This window comes from Lynx rufus, unplaced genomic scaffold (genome assembly GCF_022079265.1).
Source record: "Lynx rufus isolate CCGP_SWC_20201006 ecotype Redwood Valley unplaced genomic scaffold, mLynRuf1.p SCAF_6, whole genome shotgun sequence".
Classification (NCBI taxonomy): Eukaryota; Metazoa; Chordata; class Mammalia; order Carnivora; family Felidae; genus Lynx; species Lynx rufus.
Window position 1 is genome coordinate 16,710,188 of NW_025814878.1, and position 15,908 is coordinate 16,726,095.

The following is a 15,908-nucleotide window of genomic DNA, read 5'->3' on the forward strand; positions in this document are numbered from 1 at the left end:
CTGGTTAATTATTATCATAATTAGTTCAAAGAGAAACTTAACTTGCCTGACAGGCTTATATAAGACCAAAGTTGTCTGAAAACCAATACAAAAGCAGTCATAAGATTGGAGGCCTTATTTAAACACACTTTGTAAGGGCTCAACCCCTGTTTATCCAAATATTTTTCAAATGGACATTTTCCCCCCAAAATTGCAAACAGTAATTCAAATCAAAAGAAAGGCCAAGAAAAAATACACTGAGATACTTAAAAGAGGAAACAGCGAGTAAGGAGAACTATCACAAACCCTTAGGAACTGAAGAAATTCTCTCTGTGTACTGAGTAAGAAGAGAGGAATGACACCTCATCTTGAAAGCTGTCCAGGGCTATCCAGAAAAATAAACCCCTTTATTCTCTGGTTTCCCAGATTTGGCTTTTACTTTTTACCATAGACTAAATACAATATGTCTTGAATTTATGTCATATACTCCTTCTTTGGGTGGCAAAGTCTTAAAGGGAAAGAAATCTTATCTTAATTATCCAGAATCCTCTAAAACATAGGGAATTCAGGGTCTTGCAGCAAACGGTAACCAAGAAGGAAGAATGCTACTATATTTATTGTGTCTGTTACTATGTTGCTTTTATAAAAAGTGCTATTTGCTTATTTCATTTGTCTTACTTCCCCAATAAAACCAAAACTTAAGGCAATTAAAACCTATTTCTCTGGGGCACCTGGGTGGCTCAGTCAGTTAAGCATCCGACTCCTGATCTCGTCTCAGGTCCTGATCTCGTCTCAGGTCCTGATCTCATGGCTCATGAGTTCAAGCCCCTGTAGGGCTCTGCACTGACAGCACAGAGCCTGCTTGGGATTCTCTCTCTCCCTCTCTCTCTGCCCCTCCCCCACTTGCTCTCTATCTCTCTCTCTCTCCAAATAAGTGCTTTGTGTTCAGTAAACTGTCATGGTGAGGTAAATTATCATTATTGTATGCTTATGTTATATTTGCACTTTATTTTGTTAATAATATAAAATGTAAATTCATATGCCTTGTTCAAAATGTATGTCCACATGCTTTACCTATTATACCACCAACTCTTCAAGCAGCTTCACAACATCTAGTTCAGGAACACGTTCCATAAGCACTCAATAATTAAATTTCTGAATAAGGTCAAAGTGATATAAGATCTATTTAAATGGAAACCAAAATACACACAAATATTGTTGACCTAAATACTTTGTGCATCAAAGTAGAGGACAAAATAGGATGAATTCAATGACAGTTACTGAATATTTTTCTAAACAAGTCTATATATTATGAGCTTTAATTAGAAAAATAAGGAAACAAAGATGTTTTAAAAATATTTTAGTGTATTCTACAGATTTAAGTGCCCCCATATAAACAAAAAATGATGTTAACTTGCACTTACCTGTTTTTTAGCAGAGCCGTGAGGCTCTCGGAATTGAGTTGCTGCATTAAGGCCTCTCTCAGGGTTGGAAGCATGGACAGCACTGTAATGCAAACAGGAGATAAAACAGGTTCCAGGTGATAGGACTGCTTTCATGAGAAATGCACATTGTTTTAGGCTATACGATAGGACTAGTGACTAGCAGGGGTTGGGAGGGAATGTCAAGGCTAGAGTTTTCAAATTGTTATTATTTTGAATAATAAAAACTGATTATATACTAATAAATCATTTATCTGCTTATGTTAAGTGAACAGGATTATATATATAATATATATATATATATATATATATATTATATATATCATGATCATAGCAATGTAAACAAGTACACATACAAGAAAGAATGGGAAGAATTATTCTGAGATGTTAACAGTGGTGATCTTTGGGCTATGGATTATTAACAATCGTCTCTTTTTCCTCTTCTTTTCTGTACTCTCCAAATGTTTTTTACAATAAATTGATTTCTGATGTAATAAAATGATCAAAAACATTTTTATCTTTAGCTATATTTTTGTTTCATATTTTATTTGTAATTCTAGAAAAGTTTATTTATTAAATATTGCAAAGCAATAAGCACTTATTGTAGCCAAGACAAAAGTGTGTCAGGCCGGGAATTAAGAGCTGCTAAGTTGTAGTTTTGGTTTTGCCAATGGTTATTGCCTGTAACTCCCAAGAGGTGCGTGAAGAGACAGTACTCCATGGAAAAAAGACTTCATGTAATTTATAAGAGTTTATTTATGGCTCTATGTATGGTGTAAGAAATACTGGAGAAACGCACATATACAAATTAAAAATTAGTTTCTAACACTAAATAAGTAATGATAACAAAATGAAAAAATATCAAGAGATCGCAAATACCACATTCTAAAAGGGAAAACTTCAGTGTATAATTTTTATTTCTTGACTAGGTAAGACATGTTAATTATAAAATGCACTATTATTTTTTTCTATAGAAAATTTAGCTGTTAGTCTACTCTAGACATTTATTCCAGTGCTACTCTATGTAGCTTTAGCATATTTCCTCAAGTTGTATGATTGAATCGCCGAAGTCATTTAGACCATTAACTAAAGTCGCAGCTCAGAGCCAACATAAAAGGTGGCTTATCTCTTAGTGTAGTTGATATATACCTAGCTCAAATGTGAGATGCTACCTTACCAAGAAAAATCAAGGCTAGAGTCCTACATTCAGAAAACAGAGTTAACAGGGAACTAGTTTAAAGATTATGTGGTAAAACAACATGATTTAAGAAGAGTCTCTTCACCAATTCTCCTGATAAGAGCCTTTTACTTTCCCTTTAAGCCTATTCAATTCTTCTCTTCCAGGCATTTTTTTTTTTAACAGTGAACAAATATATTTCTGTATCTAGTTGAATACAGCATTCATGTTTTTCTTTAGCCATCCGGTCTCCATGATAAACGCCCCTCAGTCCAACCACAAATCACAAAACAACCCTTCACCAGTTATGAATCTGTGTGACCCTGAGGAAGTTATTTAACCTCTCAGTGCTTCAGTTTTCTCTGTAAACTCAGGATAACATTGGATCTACCTTATAGAATTGTTGTAAGGACTGATTGAGACATATAAAGGATTTAGAACAGTGCTTATTTGCACATGAGAATGCTTGGTAAGTGTTAGCTCTTATTATTATCCTTATTTGGCCTCTTCTGGCACATTCCAGTTTGTATATTCTTAACATGTGAGAGTCAGAAATGGACCTGTACTCCAACTACTCCAGAGCATGTGTACTGTAACTACCTTTGATCTGAACCACAATTTTATTACTGTAGTCTAAGATTAATTTAGTATTTCTAGAAGTCATATCAAACTGTTTATAACAAGCTTATGTTCAACTAGAATTCCCAACCTTTATTCATGTATCTTGCTTGCAAGCAAACTTAGACAATTCTGTATCTGTACAACAGACTTTTAATGCAGAACAATTCATTTATCCCAGCCTAGCACTGTGTCGTGTATAAATTTCATAAGCATCTCTCCTAAATCTTTAGTAAAATCATGAAGAAGATAAAGCCACTGGGCAGAACACAGAAGCATTTCATTAGATGCTATCTGTCAAGTTGGGGCCAACTTTTTGGGTAAAAAAAGCCCAGCTATATTTACCTGAAAGTACTAAATTTTTCTAGTATACCCATTACATATTATTCAGAAGGATACAAACTTAATCATATGATTTGCAACCCCATTATCAATGCATACCAGAAAGCTAATTTGGAAAGTTTTTCAGTGGACCTGTATTTGGCTCCTATCCTATTTTATTTTTAATTACCTAAGCAGCTATTTATTCATCTGAGAGTTGTGATGATCATGGAAATGTGCCACCAAATCCAAATCTGCTAGGAGGAGCGTGGTGGCAGGGGCTGCCACCCCTCTTGGGTCCATTACCAGATCTGCACCACTCCCAGACAATGAGAGTGCTCCATGGAGATACTAACACAGATCCATTCCTGTAGGTCTTGTCTACCAGGGAACTTGGGCTTAAGGACTTCCCACTGGCCTGCTAAAACTTTCTTGAAACTGTGCTGTAGACTTGAGACTTTTTTACCCAATCTTTCTTCTCCCTTTCCATTCCCTTTCCATGAAAGACCTGCACTATGGTCTAAAGGCTTTCCTTGCCTCCTTCTGCTCTCACTCCTTTATCCTTCATAGCTGTTTCCCCTAATATATCTCTTGATATCTAATCCCATCTTAGCATCTGTTTTCCAGAGGACCCAAACAGACACAAGGGTCCATGTCAAATTGAAATATATTTTGAGACTCCAGACTACCTTATTCAATTTAAAGAATTATGTAATTTTTAAAAAGTTATTTACAGAGTATTTATTAAGCACCAAGCACTTTACATGCATTATTTCATCACATTCTACAAAACATTTATGAAGTGGGTTTTATGATGATTATTTTACAGAAAAGAGAACGGAGATTTAGAGTTGCCCAAAGACGCAGACATTACAAGGAGAAACTGGCAACCGGACTCATTGTGCTTTATCCGAGTTGTCATCACACACAGTGTTTATGATTACTGTTTGCTTTATAGAATGAAGTATTAGCATTATACTAAAAATAAAGTCCTTTAAACGCAGGAAAAAAAATTTACTTTCAAAACTAAACAAAGAGAATCTACCTTTATAAATTCTTTCTAAATTAGCTGTTCTTGAAAGAAGCGTTAGAGAAAAAGTTTTAACCAATAAAAAAGAAAGAGGGGGGCACCTGGGTGGCTCAGTTGGTTGAGCGTCTGACTTCGGTTCAGGTCGTGATCTCGCGGTTTGTGGGTTTGAGCCCCATATTGGGCTCTGTGCTGACAACTCAGAGCCTGGAGCCTGCCTCAGATTCCATGTTTCCCTCTCTCTCTCTGCCCATCCCCTGCTCTTGCTCTGTCTCTCTCTCTCTCTCAAAACATTAAAAAAAAAACAAAAAGAAAAAAAGAGGTTTGACATGGATTTGAGAACTAATTCTTGAAGGGTTATGCCAGTTAGAACACTCGTTCTCTTCAAATGTGGGCAGTTGACTGTGTTACAGCATTCTCCCAGTAGGCTTCCGGGTTAAATTATTACCATTAATTCATGTTGAGTAGTATATACTACTGTGCTACACTCACGGGTCTGTAGTTGCCTACTGTCATTTAACACACTTAGGACTCTTTACTACGCATAGGAGGCCCCATGAAATCAGGCCTATCCTTGTAGACTTACTTCCCACTGCTCATTCCGCTCTAGCTACTTAGCCCTTTTGCTATTTCTTGAATGTGCCAAACTCATTTGCCACCATAGCATTTTGCTCCCTCCACTGTATCATTTAGTTCTCAAGGAGGCCTGACTCTCCTGATTGCCATTTCTTAAATCCCCACCTCTCACACAGCTTTATTCTCCTTATAGGAGCTATCACTACCTGAAGTTATTTATTTGTTTTATTATCGTTTGTTACTCTCACTAGCATACAAATTCTAAAGGTCAGGGATTTTTTTTTTTTTATTGTTCACCTTTTGTTTTCCCAGTACTGGGTACCTCAAGTATTTGATGAAAAAATAAGTGAAATCAATGAACCTTTACTGTATATTGTATTCATTTATATTGATTTTTAAAATCCACGTTAAATGATGTATTGCAGTTAAATCATATAAATATTTGCTAGACTTATCGTTCTCCTTTTGCCTTTTCCTCTAACTTTGGTCCTAGAGGTATGCAAATTAGTATAAATCATCAAGGAACATTACACATGTAGAAATGTTTCTCTTTGCCTTACCGGTCATATTGCAAGTCCTCTGGTTACTTTCAAAATGATACTGTCGTCGTGCTTGAGCAATGTATTCTGCAGCCTCTCTTTCTTGTATTTCTCTGATTTTCTTCTGTCCATATTTTCCCAGGATATATACTCCTAAAATTATTTTTTTTAAAACAAGCAAGTATATTAATCTAATTAGACTGTTAAAAATTCCAAATAGTATTTTAAACGTGCTTCATTGCTATAAGGCTTATAGCAATGAAAAGCTAAAAATCGTAATGTTTAAAAACCTAAGTTAAAGAACTTGTGTAAGAATTGTGACCTAAATAGAAGGAAAAGGAGACTGGCATTTAACAGCCAATGATGGGCGGATGGCCAATAAGGACTAGGCCTGAAGAAACAGAAACAAATTAAATGTACAAAGTCTAGCAGTGCCTTTAATAGTGAACTGGAGATATTTTAAGTGTCCAGCAACAGGGGGTTGTTTAAATAAATTATAGTCTATACATACAATAATCTTATGAAATCTTAGGTAGCCATTAAAAACCACATTGCTAAAATAGTTAATAATCCAAGGAAATATTCATATTATATTGCTAGATTTATAAAATAAGATCCTGGATGTTTCCCTTTTTAACATAAGTAGATACATAGAAAAACAGATGGGTTTTAACATATAATAAACAATGATCATTATTGAATAGTGGGATAGCAGCTGATCTCTTTCTTCTATTTGCTTCTTGGTATTTTCCATATTTTCTTCAGTCAACATATTTTTTTTAAACTTAAGATAAAATATTTATGTATTTATTTATTTATAGATAAAAATTTTAAAGAATCTAAGAAAGGTAGGTTGTCAGGCAGACATCTAGAAATAGTAACTTCAGTGGAAAAGAGAGATGGAAGAAGATACAGAAATTCCTAAATTACAACACTACAGCATAAAAATATAGGTGGGATCATGAGGCCTATAATTTTGCTGAGCACATTTCAACACAGACAGTATGATACAAATGTGCACATTTTATTCTATGCCTCAGGGGCAGTCAATTGTCCTAACTGTGAATGTGAATACTCCAGAGTGGTTAGCATTTGACCAAAAGCCACACTCCAAGGTTTAAGTACTTCACCTAACTTTTATCTAACATAATGAATATCAAATGGATTTTCATAGATTAAGTCAGTGGTGTTTAAGATACTGGATTGGCTAAAACTATTTTAGTAATACTCACTTGAGCAAGAATATAAGGATCTAGCCAAGTCCTTCTTCCCTAGGAATGGTTTAGCCTTGAAACCTCAACTGCTAGTTAAGTGGATTCTTCTTAGTGAAAGGAGTTAACCAAATGTCAAAGTTGCTAACCAAATGGCCAACAGAATCCTACCACTGGGATACTGCTGCATTTGCTTCAGGCTCATCTTTCATGCGCGGTTCTGTTGCGGTACCGAAAGAGGACACAAACTTCAATAAGCTCATAAAACGTAGTTAGGATACTGTTTTATTTATCCTGGCTAATAGATTGTTTTTATGTGTGTTAGAACTTGTTTCCTTATAACCTGGCAACAAATTTGTAAGGGAGTAACTAATCCTCACCTATCTCCAACTGTCTGTGGCCCCCAATATCTGCCAAAAAGAACCTAAGAACTTTGCAAGACCTAAATCATTGGATTTGGTCTATTTGTCACAAGTGGGGATAAGGCAGCCCTTTAAGAACTGCAAAGCAAGCACATATCCTGAAATATTTTCACTAATATAAGCATTATAAACTGATAACATATATATTCTAAAAAATAATAGTTCAGTAAAAAGTATGTCCTGCAAATAATTAGAAATAAAGTATGACTGTTATGTTTGTATGCAAATAAATGTATTGTAATTATGTTTAAAGAGCAAATAAATGTCATATAAGTGGCTTCATAACTACTTTTCTTGTAATCCTTTCTCAATAAACTGATGATAGTGCCATAATACCAACAGAATGAAGAAACTGGCTTATGCTTCACTAACTCTTTGACAGGCAATTCTTATGTAACAACTAATTCTCAATGAATTGTATTTTATTTGCACAACTGATTGCTTAAAGTTATGTGTAAAATTACTATTATTTCTCAAATAATAGTAATGATGTAAAATGAAACACTGCAGTGATGCCCTCTGTGTAGCTAAGAATTTTCTCGAATAACAGTAAATGACTAGCATATGTGTTTTTCTGGGAGAAAAGGTACACTGCTTTCATTAGATTCTCAACAGTATCTGATAAAAATTTTTCAGGAACTACTTACCATGTTTGTTTGATAAGTGTAGTATATTCTAACGAAAGCTAAAAGAAAATGAATTGTTGTGGATTGAACTGTATCACACCCATCCTTCCCAATTCATATGTTGAAGTCCCCTTACTTCAGAATATGACCTTATTTGGAGATAAGGTCTTTATAGAGGTAATCAAGTTAAAAGAAGGTCATTAGGGTGGGCTCTAATCCAACTTGACTGGTATTCTGAAAAGAGGAAACTTGGACACAGACAGGTGTTGAAGGAAGATGATGTTAAGACACAGAGGAGAAGACCACCTACAAACCAAGGAGAAGGGTCTGCAAAAGATCCTTCTCTTATGACTCTCAGAAGAAACAAATCCTGCCAACACATTGATCTTGGGTTTCTGGGCTCCAGAACCACGAGACAATACATTTCTGTTGCTTAAGCCACTCAGTTTGTCGTACTTAGTTATGGCAACACCAGCAAACGAGTACATAGAATTAGGATAAAATGCCACAGCTCATTATTATTATTTTGAGTTAGCATTGAAGTCAGTTCCCATAAATGGTGAAATTTAGCCAGGGTCTCATTCCTAAAATTAACATATTCTGATTTTTTTTTTCCCTAGGAAAATAAAAACGAAGACAGAGAATTCATTAGCTAAAATATGGGGCTCAGGATCATCTATATACTCGATTGGCTGCCTGAATCTGACCTGAAGACAGTAGGTATTGATGGTTGTGGCACCAACTAGGCAGGTAATTTTGAGCAAGACTCTTCCTCTCTCTGTGTCTAGATTTTTTCATCCATAAAATGAAAGACTGGGTTTATAAGGTGCTTTAAAAATTTCTTCTGTGCTATGGTTTTATTTATGAATAATGAAAACATTCATGAAATACCTCAAAACTAAACATAAATGTTTTGATGTTTCCTTTCAGAACACTCCTGGTAAAGCAAAGTATCTTCTAGTCTTCCCACATCATAAATTCAGTTTTGGGGTGCCTGGGTGACTTAGTCAGTTAAGTGTCTGACTCTTGATTTCTGCTCAGGTCATGATCTCATCTGGAGTTGGGCTCCATGCTGACAACGTGGATCCTGCTTGGGATTCTCTCTCTCTCTCTCTCTCTCTCTCTCTCTCTCTCTCTCTCTCTCTCCCCCTCCCTCCCTCCCTCTCTCTCTCTGCCCTTCTCCCATTCAAGCTTACTCTCTCTTTGTCTCCCTCTCGAAACAAAGAAGCTTAAAAAAAATAACTACTCGTCATGCCCACTGACTAGAAGAGCTTAGCACAGTGCCCACTGGGCACCCAACAAATGGTAGCTATTACTATTAAAAATCTGTAACTCTTGTATTTCTAATCATATCACCTTCAACACTACAGGCACTTGATAACTATGTCTTATGTTAACTGAAATGTAACATGTTGTAGAACCTTTCCCTTGAAGATACAAAACACTAGGATTATCTTCTCTTTCTATCCCTGTGGACTTCCCCCACCCCTTCTCATTCCTCTTAATCTGTAATTATAACGCTCTCAATAGATTTTTCAAAAAATTTATAACTATCTCTTAAGTATACTCTTTTGCTCCTTGTTCCATTACATCTAATCTACCATTAGGTTATTCCATAAATCTGATGGGGTACGCTATTCTGAGATTGCTAAAGAGAGATTATTTTCCTTCCTTCAGTAGTGCCAAAAAATATTTTATTTATAGTTCTTCCAACATACATATGTCTTTAACTTCTACAAATAAGATAGATTTAGTAGTCTTGGCATAAGAGAAATATACAGTCCCTGAATTATGAAAATTTCAACTTCGTGATGATACGAAAGTAATACGCATTCAGTAGAATCCATACTTTGAATTTTGATCTTTTCCTGGGCTAGCAAATATGTGGTACAATATTCTCTGGTGATGCTGGGTGGCAGTGAGCCCCACTCCCAGTCAGCCATTCCATCACTGAGAGTAAACAATTCTTACGATCATTCAGTACTCATTCAACCATTCTGTTTTTCACTTTCAGTACAGTATTCAATAAATTACATGAGGTATTGACACTTCATTATAAAACAGGCTTTTGCCCAACTGTCACCTAAAGTTAAGTGTTCTTCAGATAGAATAGGCTAAGCTATGATGTTTGGTAGGTTAGTTGTATTAAATGTACTTTTGACTTACGATGAGTTTATTGGGTCATAACCCCATTGTAAGTTGAGGGAGCTCTGTACATTAGATGTTAATGGCTGAAGATACTGGAAAATATACCTTATTGGTAAAGGATTTCTCAAAGAATGCTGTAAAACTTTACCTAAAAACTTACTGATTTGTGATACACCTCAGAGATCAGGAAAAGACTCTCCTCACCATCAACAAGCTGATTTCAAGCTTTCAAGAATCAACGGATCTGAGTTATTGATGTCAAAAGTATTGTTAATTTCACATTGTTTGGGGGGCAATAGAATATAATCTAATAGTAAGAGAGAAGCAATCAAATTGTTTGGAAAACTGCTGTTCTTGTTTTTAAGTACTTCTGTAACCGAAGCATGTAGTTAGTGGTAATTGCTCAAAAAGTCAAATTCTAAAAATTCCCTCTTAACATTCCTATGCTTCCTTCTCCTGTATCTCACATGACTTTTTATTCTCTCCTTCAAGTCCCTGCATATTATGGCATGACTGTCCTATGGGGCAAAAGGCTCTCAGGATTATCTTCCCTGTTTCCAAATCGCCTCTCAGCCTGTGCAACTCAGTTACACCAGCTGGATGGGCACTGATCCCAACCTTGAAGATCCCCAGGAAGACGGCACAACATCTCTCAAACATTTCCTACTGCATAATTTGTATTCTAAAGAAGCAGAAACAGAACTAAAACACTGATTTGTGTTTGTCTAGTATATACCTCCCAGTCATTTAGAATAACTGTGCAGTTTTCAAAAATTCAAATTAAATTTTTTTTTTTTTTTTTTTTTTTATTGAGACAGAGAGAGAGCCCGCGCAGGCGAGCTGGGGAGAGGGGCAGAGGAAGGGAGGAGGAGGGGGGATAGACGGAGAGAGAGAGGGAGAATCCCAAGCAGGCTCCAGGTTCACTCACTAAGCCGCCCAGGCGCCCCTAACTTTAAACAACGCTGGAAGGGCAGGCTTTAGGTAACTCTCCTAGAACATTATGAAACTTCTGCGAAGGATGAAAGCCAAATAAAATACGGAGAGTGCCAAAGAGAAACGAAGAATCTCCCAGGAAAACAATTTGAAATGTGTCGGTAAGAGAATGATTATCTTGAAACAGAAACTTAATTGTGGTGGGTTCTCCCAAGGTCCGCGAGAAGAAAGGGGAGGAGAGAAACAGAGTAAGGGGCAGCTACAGCACAAAAGATACAAATCCGACAACCGCAGAGACAGGAAGACCCTTAGGGGTTCGTCACCCAGCGCCCCGTCCGACCGGCGAGCGAAAGCCCCTCCACATATCCGGGACTATGGTCGCCCGGCCTCTATTTTCCAAGACAGTCACCTCTCTTCCGCCCCCTTCTCCCAATGTCCCTTTCCGAGGACGCTGTCACCCACCTCCGAGCACTGTGCCCAGGAAGATGCATTTCTTTTTGTGACGTTTTAGAAAATTCCACATAGAGCTCAGCATCTTCAGACCCTGAAGGTGCGGGCTGTCTAAGGGCGGCGGGGGTGGGGAGGGGCTGTTCGCCAGGAAAGCGTTTCCTCGTCTCTTGGCCCCAACGACCAGGCAGCACCTCCGTAGTCCCGCTCGGTGCTCTCCAGAAATCACAAACGCGACTTTCCGCAGAGACTGTCACCGGGGCGGGGAGGGGGCGTGGACTACAGGCGAGCAGCTGCGCTTTCTGCTGCTGCCGCCGCGCCGCCGTCGCCGCTCACTGGTCCGTGCCCCCCGGGTCCGTCTAGAATTCGCTCCCGAGTGCATCGCCGTTCGACTTCCCTGGAAACCGCGGCTCGCGTCCGCCGCGTTCCGTTGCCGGCGCTCCGCTGCTGTTGCTTCAGCCTCGGGCGCTGAGCGCCACGGCCCGGGTGCACGATGGAGGCAAAGGCGGCCTCCACGCCGGCTACTGGTGGCGCCGGGTGCTCGGTGACGGCGGAGGAAACCGAAAAGTGGATGGAGGAAGCGATGCAAATGGTGAGGAGCCCAGGAGGTGCGTGCCGTGGGTGGGAACTTTTCTTTGGTCCCTCTTCCCGACCCGGGCATTTAAGCAAACGTCCTGCGTGTGCTTTCTCGTCACCATAATCTCGATGGCGGTCACATTTCTGGGTGAACTGCTGGCTTTACTCCCCTGAAGTTTTCTTTAGTCCATTCGCACAGTGCTGTGGGGGAAGGAGGAGAGGAAATAAAAAAATCATTTCTTTTTTCACTGGTATCAAGTATGAACCAAACACCCCCATTCAGCTGCTGCTGGTATGTACGTGCTGCGTCCCCTTCTTTCCCCGAAGACACACTCGCAAATCCGGAAAGTTACATTATTGTGTATTTATGACCTCTTGAACCTGTCTAGTAGGAGAAAGGACGCTGAGGATGTATCTGATAGAGAGCAGGGTAAAAACAAGTCCCTGTACAGTCAGATCTACCATTCATTCATTCATCCTTCCATGCTACTGCCCTGTTTTTTTTTTCACTTCCCTCTCGCTCCGTTCAGGACTGCTGATTAAGAAGATCTCTAATCAGATTTGTGTATAATCTAAGCTTTACCCATACTTATGAGGACCAGTGAGCTCTTTAATAGGGATAAAAGTGTGTGTTGGCTTATATACGTATATGTATATAAATATATGCACCTGCACACATATACATGTGTAAAATGCCCTTCAGTTTTACATTTCTCTAAGGCTGCTGTAAATCTTTTTTTCATACATGCTTTTGATTATATTCTTTTTTTTTCATATTCCTATCCTTAGTGGCTTCTGGTCTCCAATAGTTAATTAGTTCCATAATTATTAATTAATTCATTCCATACATGTTTATTGAGTACACTATGCTTGGCATTGGAAATTTAGTACTGCAGCTGATTTTGGTATATTCTTTGTTCTCTACTCATACTATTACCCCTGCATTCATTCTCTATTACAACCAATTTTTTTCTCTAAGCCATGATGTATTACAGCATCTCTCCATTTGTTTCTGTTACTTACATAATGTTCTTTTAAACTTGTTTCTCATACTTTTTTTGGAGGTGACTCACAATAAAAAAAAGTCTACTTTATATTACAACGCAATAAACTCACACAGAACTATAACTGAAATAAAAGTTTCACAGAACAGTATTTAACCTTCCTATGTACAGTTTTCCTGGTACTTCAATTTCATTGAATTTTTTTTTTTTTTTTTTTTTTTGCGGGGGTTGCTATTTATGACAAATGTTCCATCTGTGAGCCTCTCCAGTCAGAAGTTCTCTGAAACGATGCTGTTGGCCTTGGCTAGTAGGAGGATGGAGTCATCTGACTCCCCCATCCTGTTAACTGGTCCACAGATAGTGTAGGTTTTAAACTGGCTGTTGAACCTACTTGTCACCTGGTCAACCTCAGCCATGTTCATCTGGATGGGCACATGGTCCTCTTGGCCCAGATGATGCCCTTGCTGGTAGAGCATTTCCATGTCACATCCACATCCACAAATTGGCCGACGTGGTACTGCTGGTCCTGATCCACTGACTTGATTTTAGGACCTATTCTTTGAACACATTTCATAATTTATTTCCTCCATTAAACTTACAAGATACATAGCATTCTGATACTTTGATTATTGTTGACATACACATTTAAAAATTAATTTGTAACTTGTAATATGGATGTTTGTCCTGAACTTCTTTTATGTTACTAATTACTCTAAGTTGGAGACAAGTTTTCTCTTGACATCTATGAGAAATAAGCCCACTGACCTGATCAAAGGAAAGATGCCAAGACTCAGAGCACAGTGAAGCAAGGCTTTAATCAACCAAGCGTGGGTGTCTGATGAACAGGCACATTGGTGACAGTCACAGCAGGCAATTTATCTCCTAGCACACAGGTCCCTCCCCTGATTTCTCATTGGCTGAGTACTACAGAGGTTACAGCCTTTCCCGGAGGTTGCCTATGCCCATGTAAGGCAAAAGGTAGTCTGATTGGGACAAACCTATTCCCTGCAGTGAGGCAGAGACTTTCATTCCCTCCTCCCTTTATTCTATGGCACATGTTCATTGCAAAACCTGTGAAAATAAGTCCACCAGACAGAGACCGGAAGAAGAACCAGGAAGTGAAGTGTCTAAGGGTTTGGGACTCCATTGTAGGGGGGTGGGGGTGGGGGTGAGGGTTGCACATATTTCCAGTAGGTTGTAGACCTATTAGGTTAACTGGACAGCCCAGCTTTTATTTAGTATTTCTGAAAATGAACCATCTCCTTTACTTCTCACAATATCAAAATTTCACTCTTCCCCAAATCATTTCAATAATATCTTAGGCAGCTTCTTACGAGGGAGGATGATAATATATACACAGGAAGCTAAAATATCTTAAAGTAAGCTCTCACCCTTCATAGGTGAGAGCTCTGGAGGGCAGATGATGCCTGAATGCTAGGAAGTCAGAATTTGCGGGCCCTTTTGTCTATTTTCATTTGCTTCATGAGCTCTCTTCAAAGTATTTATGTCCGGAGATTTTCCGAGATGCTACCATAGAGGACTGAATGGAGGTTTTCAGAAACAGCAGACTTTAATAAGTCATTGAGCATTCCCACTCCTGTATCCGAGCTGTGTTGGTTTTTTTTTGTTTTTTTTTTTTTTCTCATCCTTTCATTTTTTGGGTCTTTATTTTCCTTTAACCTTTAAGTGTCGTTTGTTCATAATATATTGGGACATTTCATTCACATACCTCTGCACTATTCTCTAGACTTCTGGCCTAAACACTTAAGTCCTTTTACTACCTTTTGCTGCCTCCCCCTGGGGTTTCCCTTCCTACTCTATAGAAGGAGATGGATCCAAATAGTTTCCAAGATCTCTCTGGCCTTGACATTTTTGTCTCTTAATTGGATTATAAGTGCTTGGGGATGGGATTGCCTAGTTTACCTATTCCTACACAGGGTCAAGGAGGCCCTTGTGGTTTGGGCCGGTACCTGTTCTTGCAGGCCTTAAACAAAGGGCAAGAAGGGCTTGTCATAAATCTTGTTCTTTGTTCAATCATCCCCTCCCCACTACGGAAACTTCAAATCTTAACTCACTTCGAAGATAGTTGAGGTGATTCAAAGTACACTACGTACTTATGAGAAGCGTTTAAGATGAAACCAGAAATGTATCTAGGGCCAAATCTGTTAAGCTCTGAGGAATTTGAAAGTGCAATATGCCGTATTCATGTAATAGGTAGGATACTAGCATTTTCATAACTTTTGTACAGAGTAGACATATTTATATGGCCAATACAGATAGCTAGAATGTCTGGCTCTGACGATCTTGGTCTTACTCTCTTCATGTTTAAAATAAAGTGTTTGCACTAGGAAATTTCTATCCTAGTTTGTGATTTTAATATACCAACATAAGCCTGGGTTATAAAAGAAGGGAAAATGGTTTTGAGAGAGCTTAAAAATGTATTTTTTTAAAAATGTCATCTAAAATTAGTGAGTTTGTACAAAAATCTATACAACCCTACCAGTCTAATCATTACAACATTTTTGGAAGGCAACCTGGCATAATGTAATTAGCAGCCTCAAAAAATAAATGTTCATATCATTTGACCTTGTAATACAGTTGTGTGGCATTTATCTTAAGGAAATAGTTTGGGAGCATAAAAGCAATCCTTGTCATTTCAGGGTTCTATGTAATAGGGAAGACTAGGAAGCATTTAAAACTTCCATTGAAGGGAAATAGTTAAATTGTGGTATATGACTGTGTTGAATAATGTGCTGTTATTGAAACGATTACGAGGGGCGCCTGGGTGGCGCAGTCGGTTAAGCGTCCGACTTCAGCCAGGTCACGATCTTGCGGTCTGTGAGTTCGAGCCCCGCGTCGGGC

The 15,908-nt window shown here is 38.3% G+C and overlaps 2 protein-coding genes and 1 pseudogene across 6 annotated transcripts in view; 1 reads left to right on the forward strand and 2 right to left on the reverse strand.

The window, feature by feature from the left end:
• PEX3 (peroxisomal biogenesis factor 3) overlaps positions 1 to 11,720 on the reverse strand; it is a 49,917-nt gene extending 38,197 nt beyond the window's left edge. For all 4 annotated transcript variants that reach the window (XR_006966134.1, XR_006966135.1, XR_006966133.1 and 1 more), the window contains exons 1-3: positions 11,482 to 11,720; positions 5,701 to 5,832; positions 1,404 to 1,485 (exon numbers count right to left, since the gene is read on the reverse strand). Coding sequence is in view for 1 of the 4 variants with exons in the window: in XM_047101750.1 (XP_046957706.1) it covers positions 1,404 to 1,485; positions 5,701 to 5,832; positions 11,482 to 11,554 (287 nt within the window). In the remaining 3 variants the exon portion in view is untranslated. The remainder of the gene's footprint in view (positions 1 to 1,403; positions 1,486 to 5,700; positions 5,833 to 11,481) is intronic.
• A 207-nt stretch (positions 11,721 to 11,927) lies between these two features.
• ADAT2 (adenosine deaminase tRNA specific 2) overlaps positions 11,928 to 15,908 on the forward strand; it is a 40,701-nt gene continuing 36,720 nt past the window's right edge. For both annotated transcript variants that reach the window (XM_047103181.1, XM_047103182.1), the window contains exon 1: positions 11,928 to 12,058. In XM_047103181.1, coding sequence (XP_046959137.1) covers positions 11,960 to 12,058 — 99 coding nt within the window. In that variant the 5' untranslated portion in view covers positions 11,928 to 11,959. The remainder of the gene's footprint in view (positions 12,059 to 15,908) is intronic.
• On the reverse strand, positions 13,316 to 13,620 carry LOC124528356 (40S ribosomal protein S21-like; annotated as a pseudogene).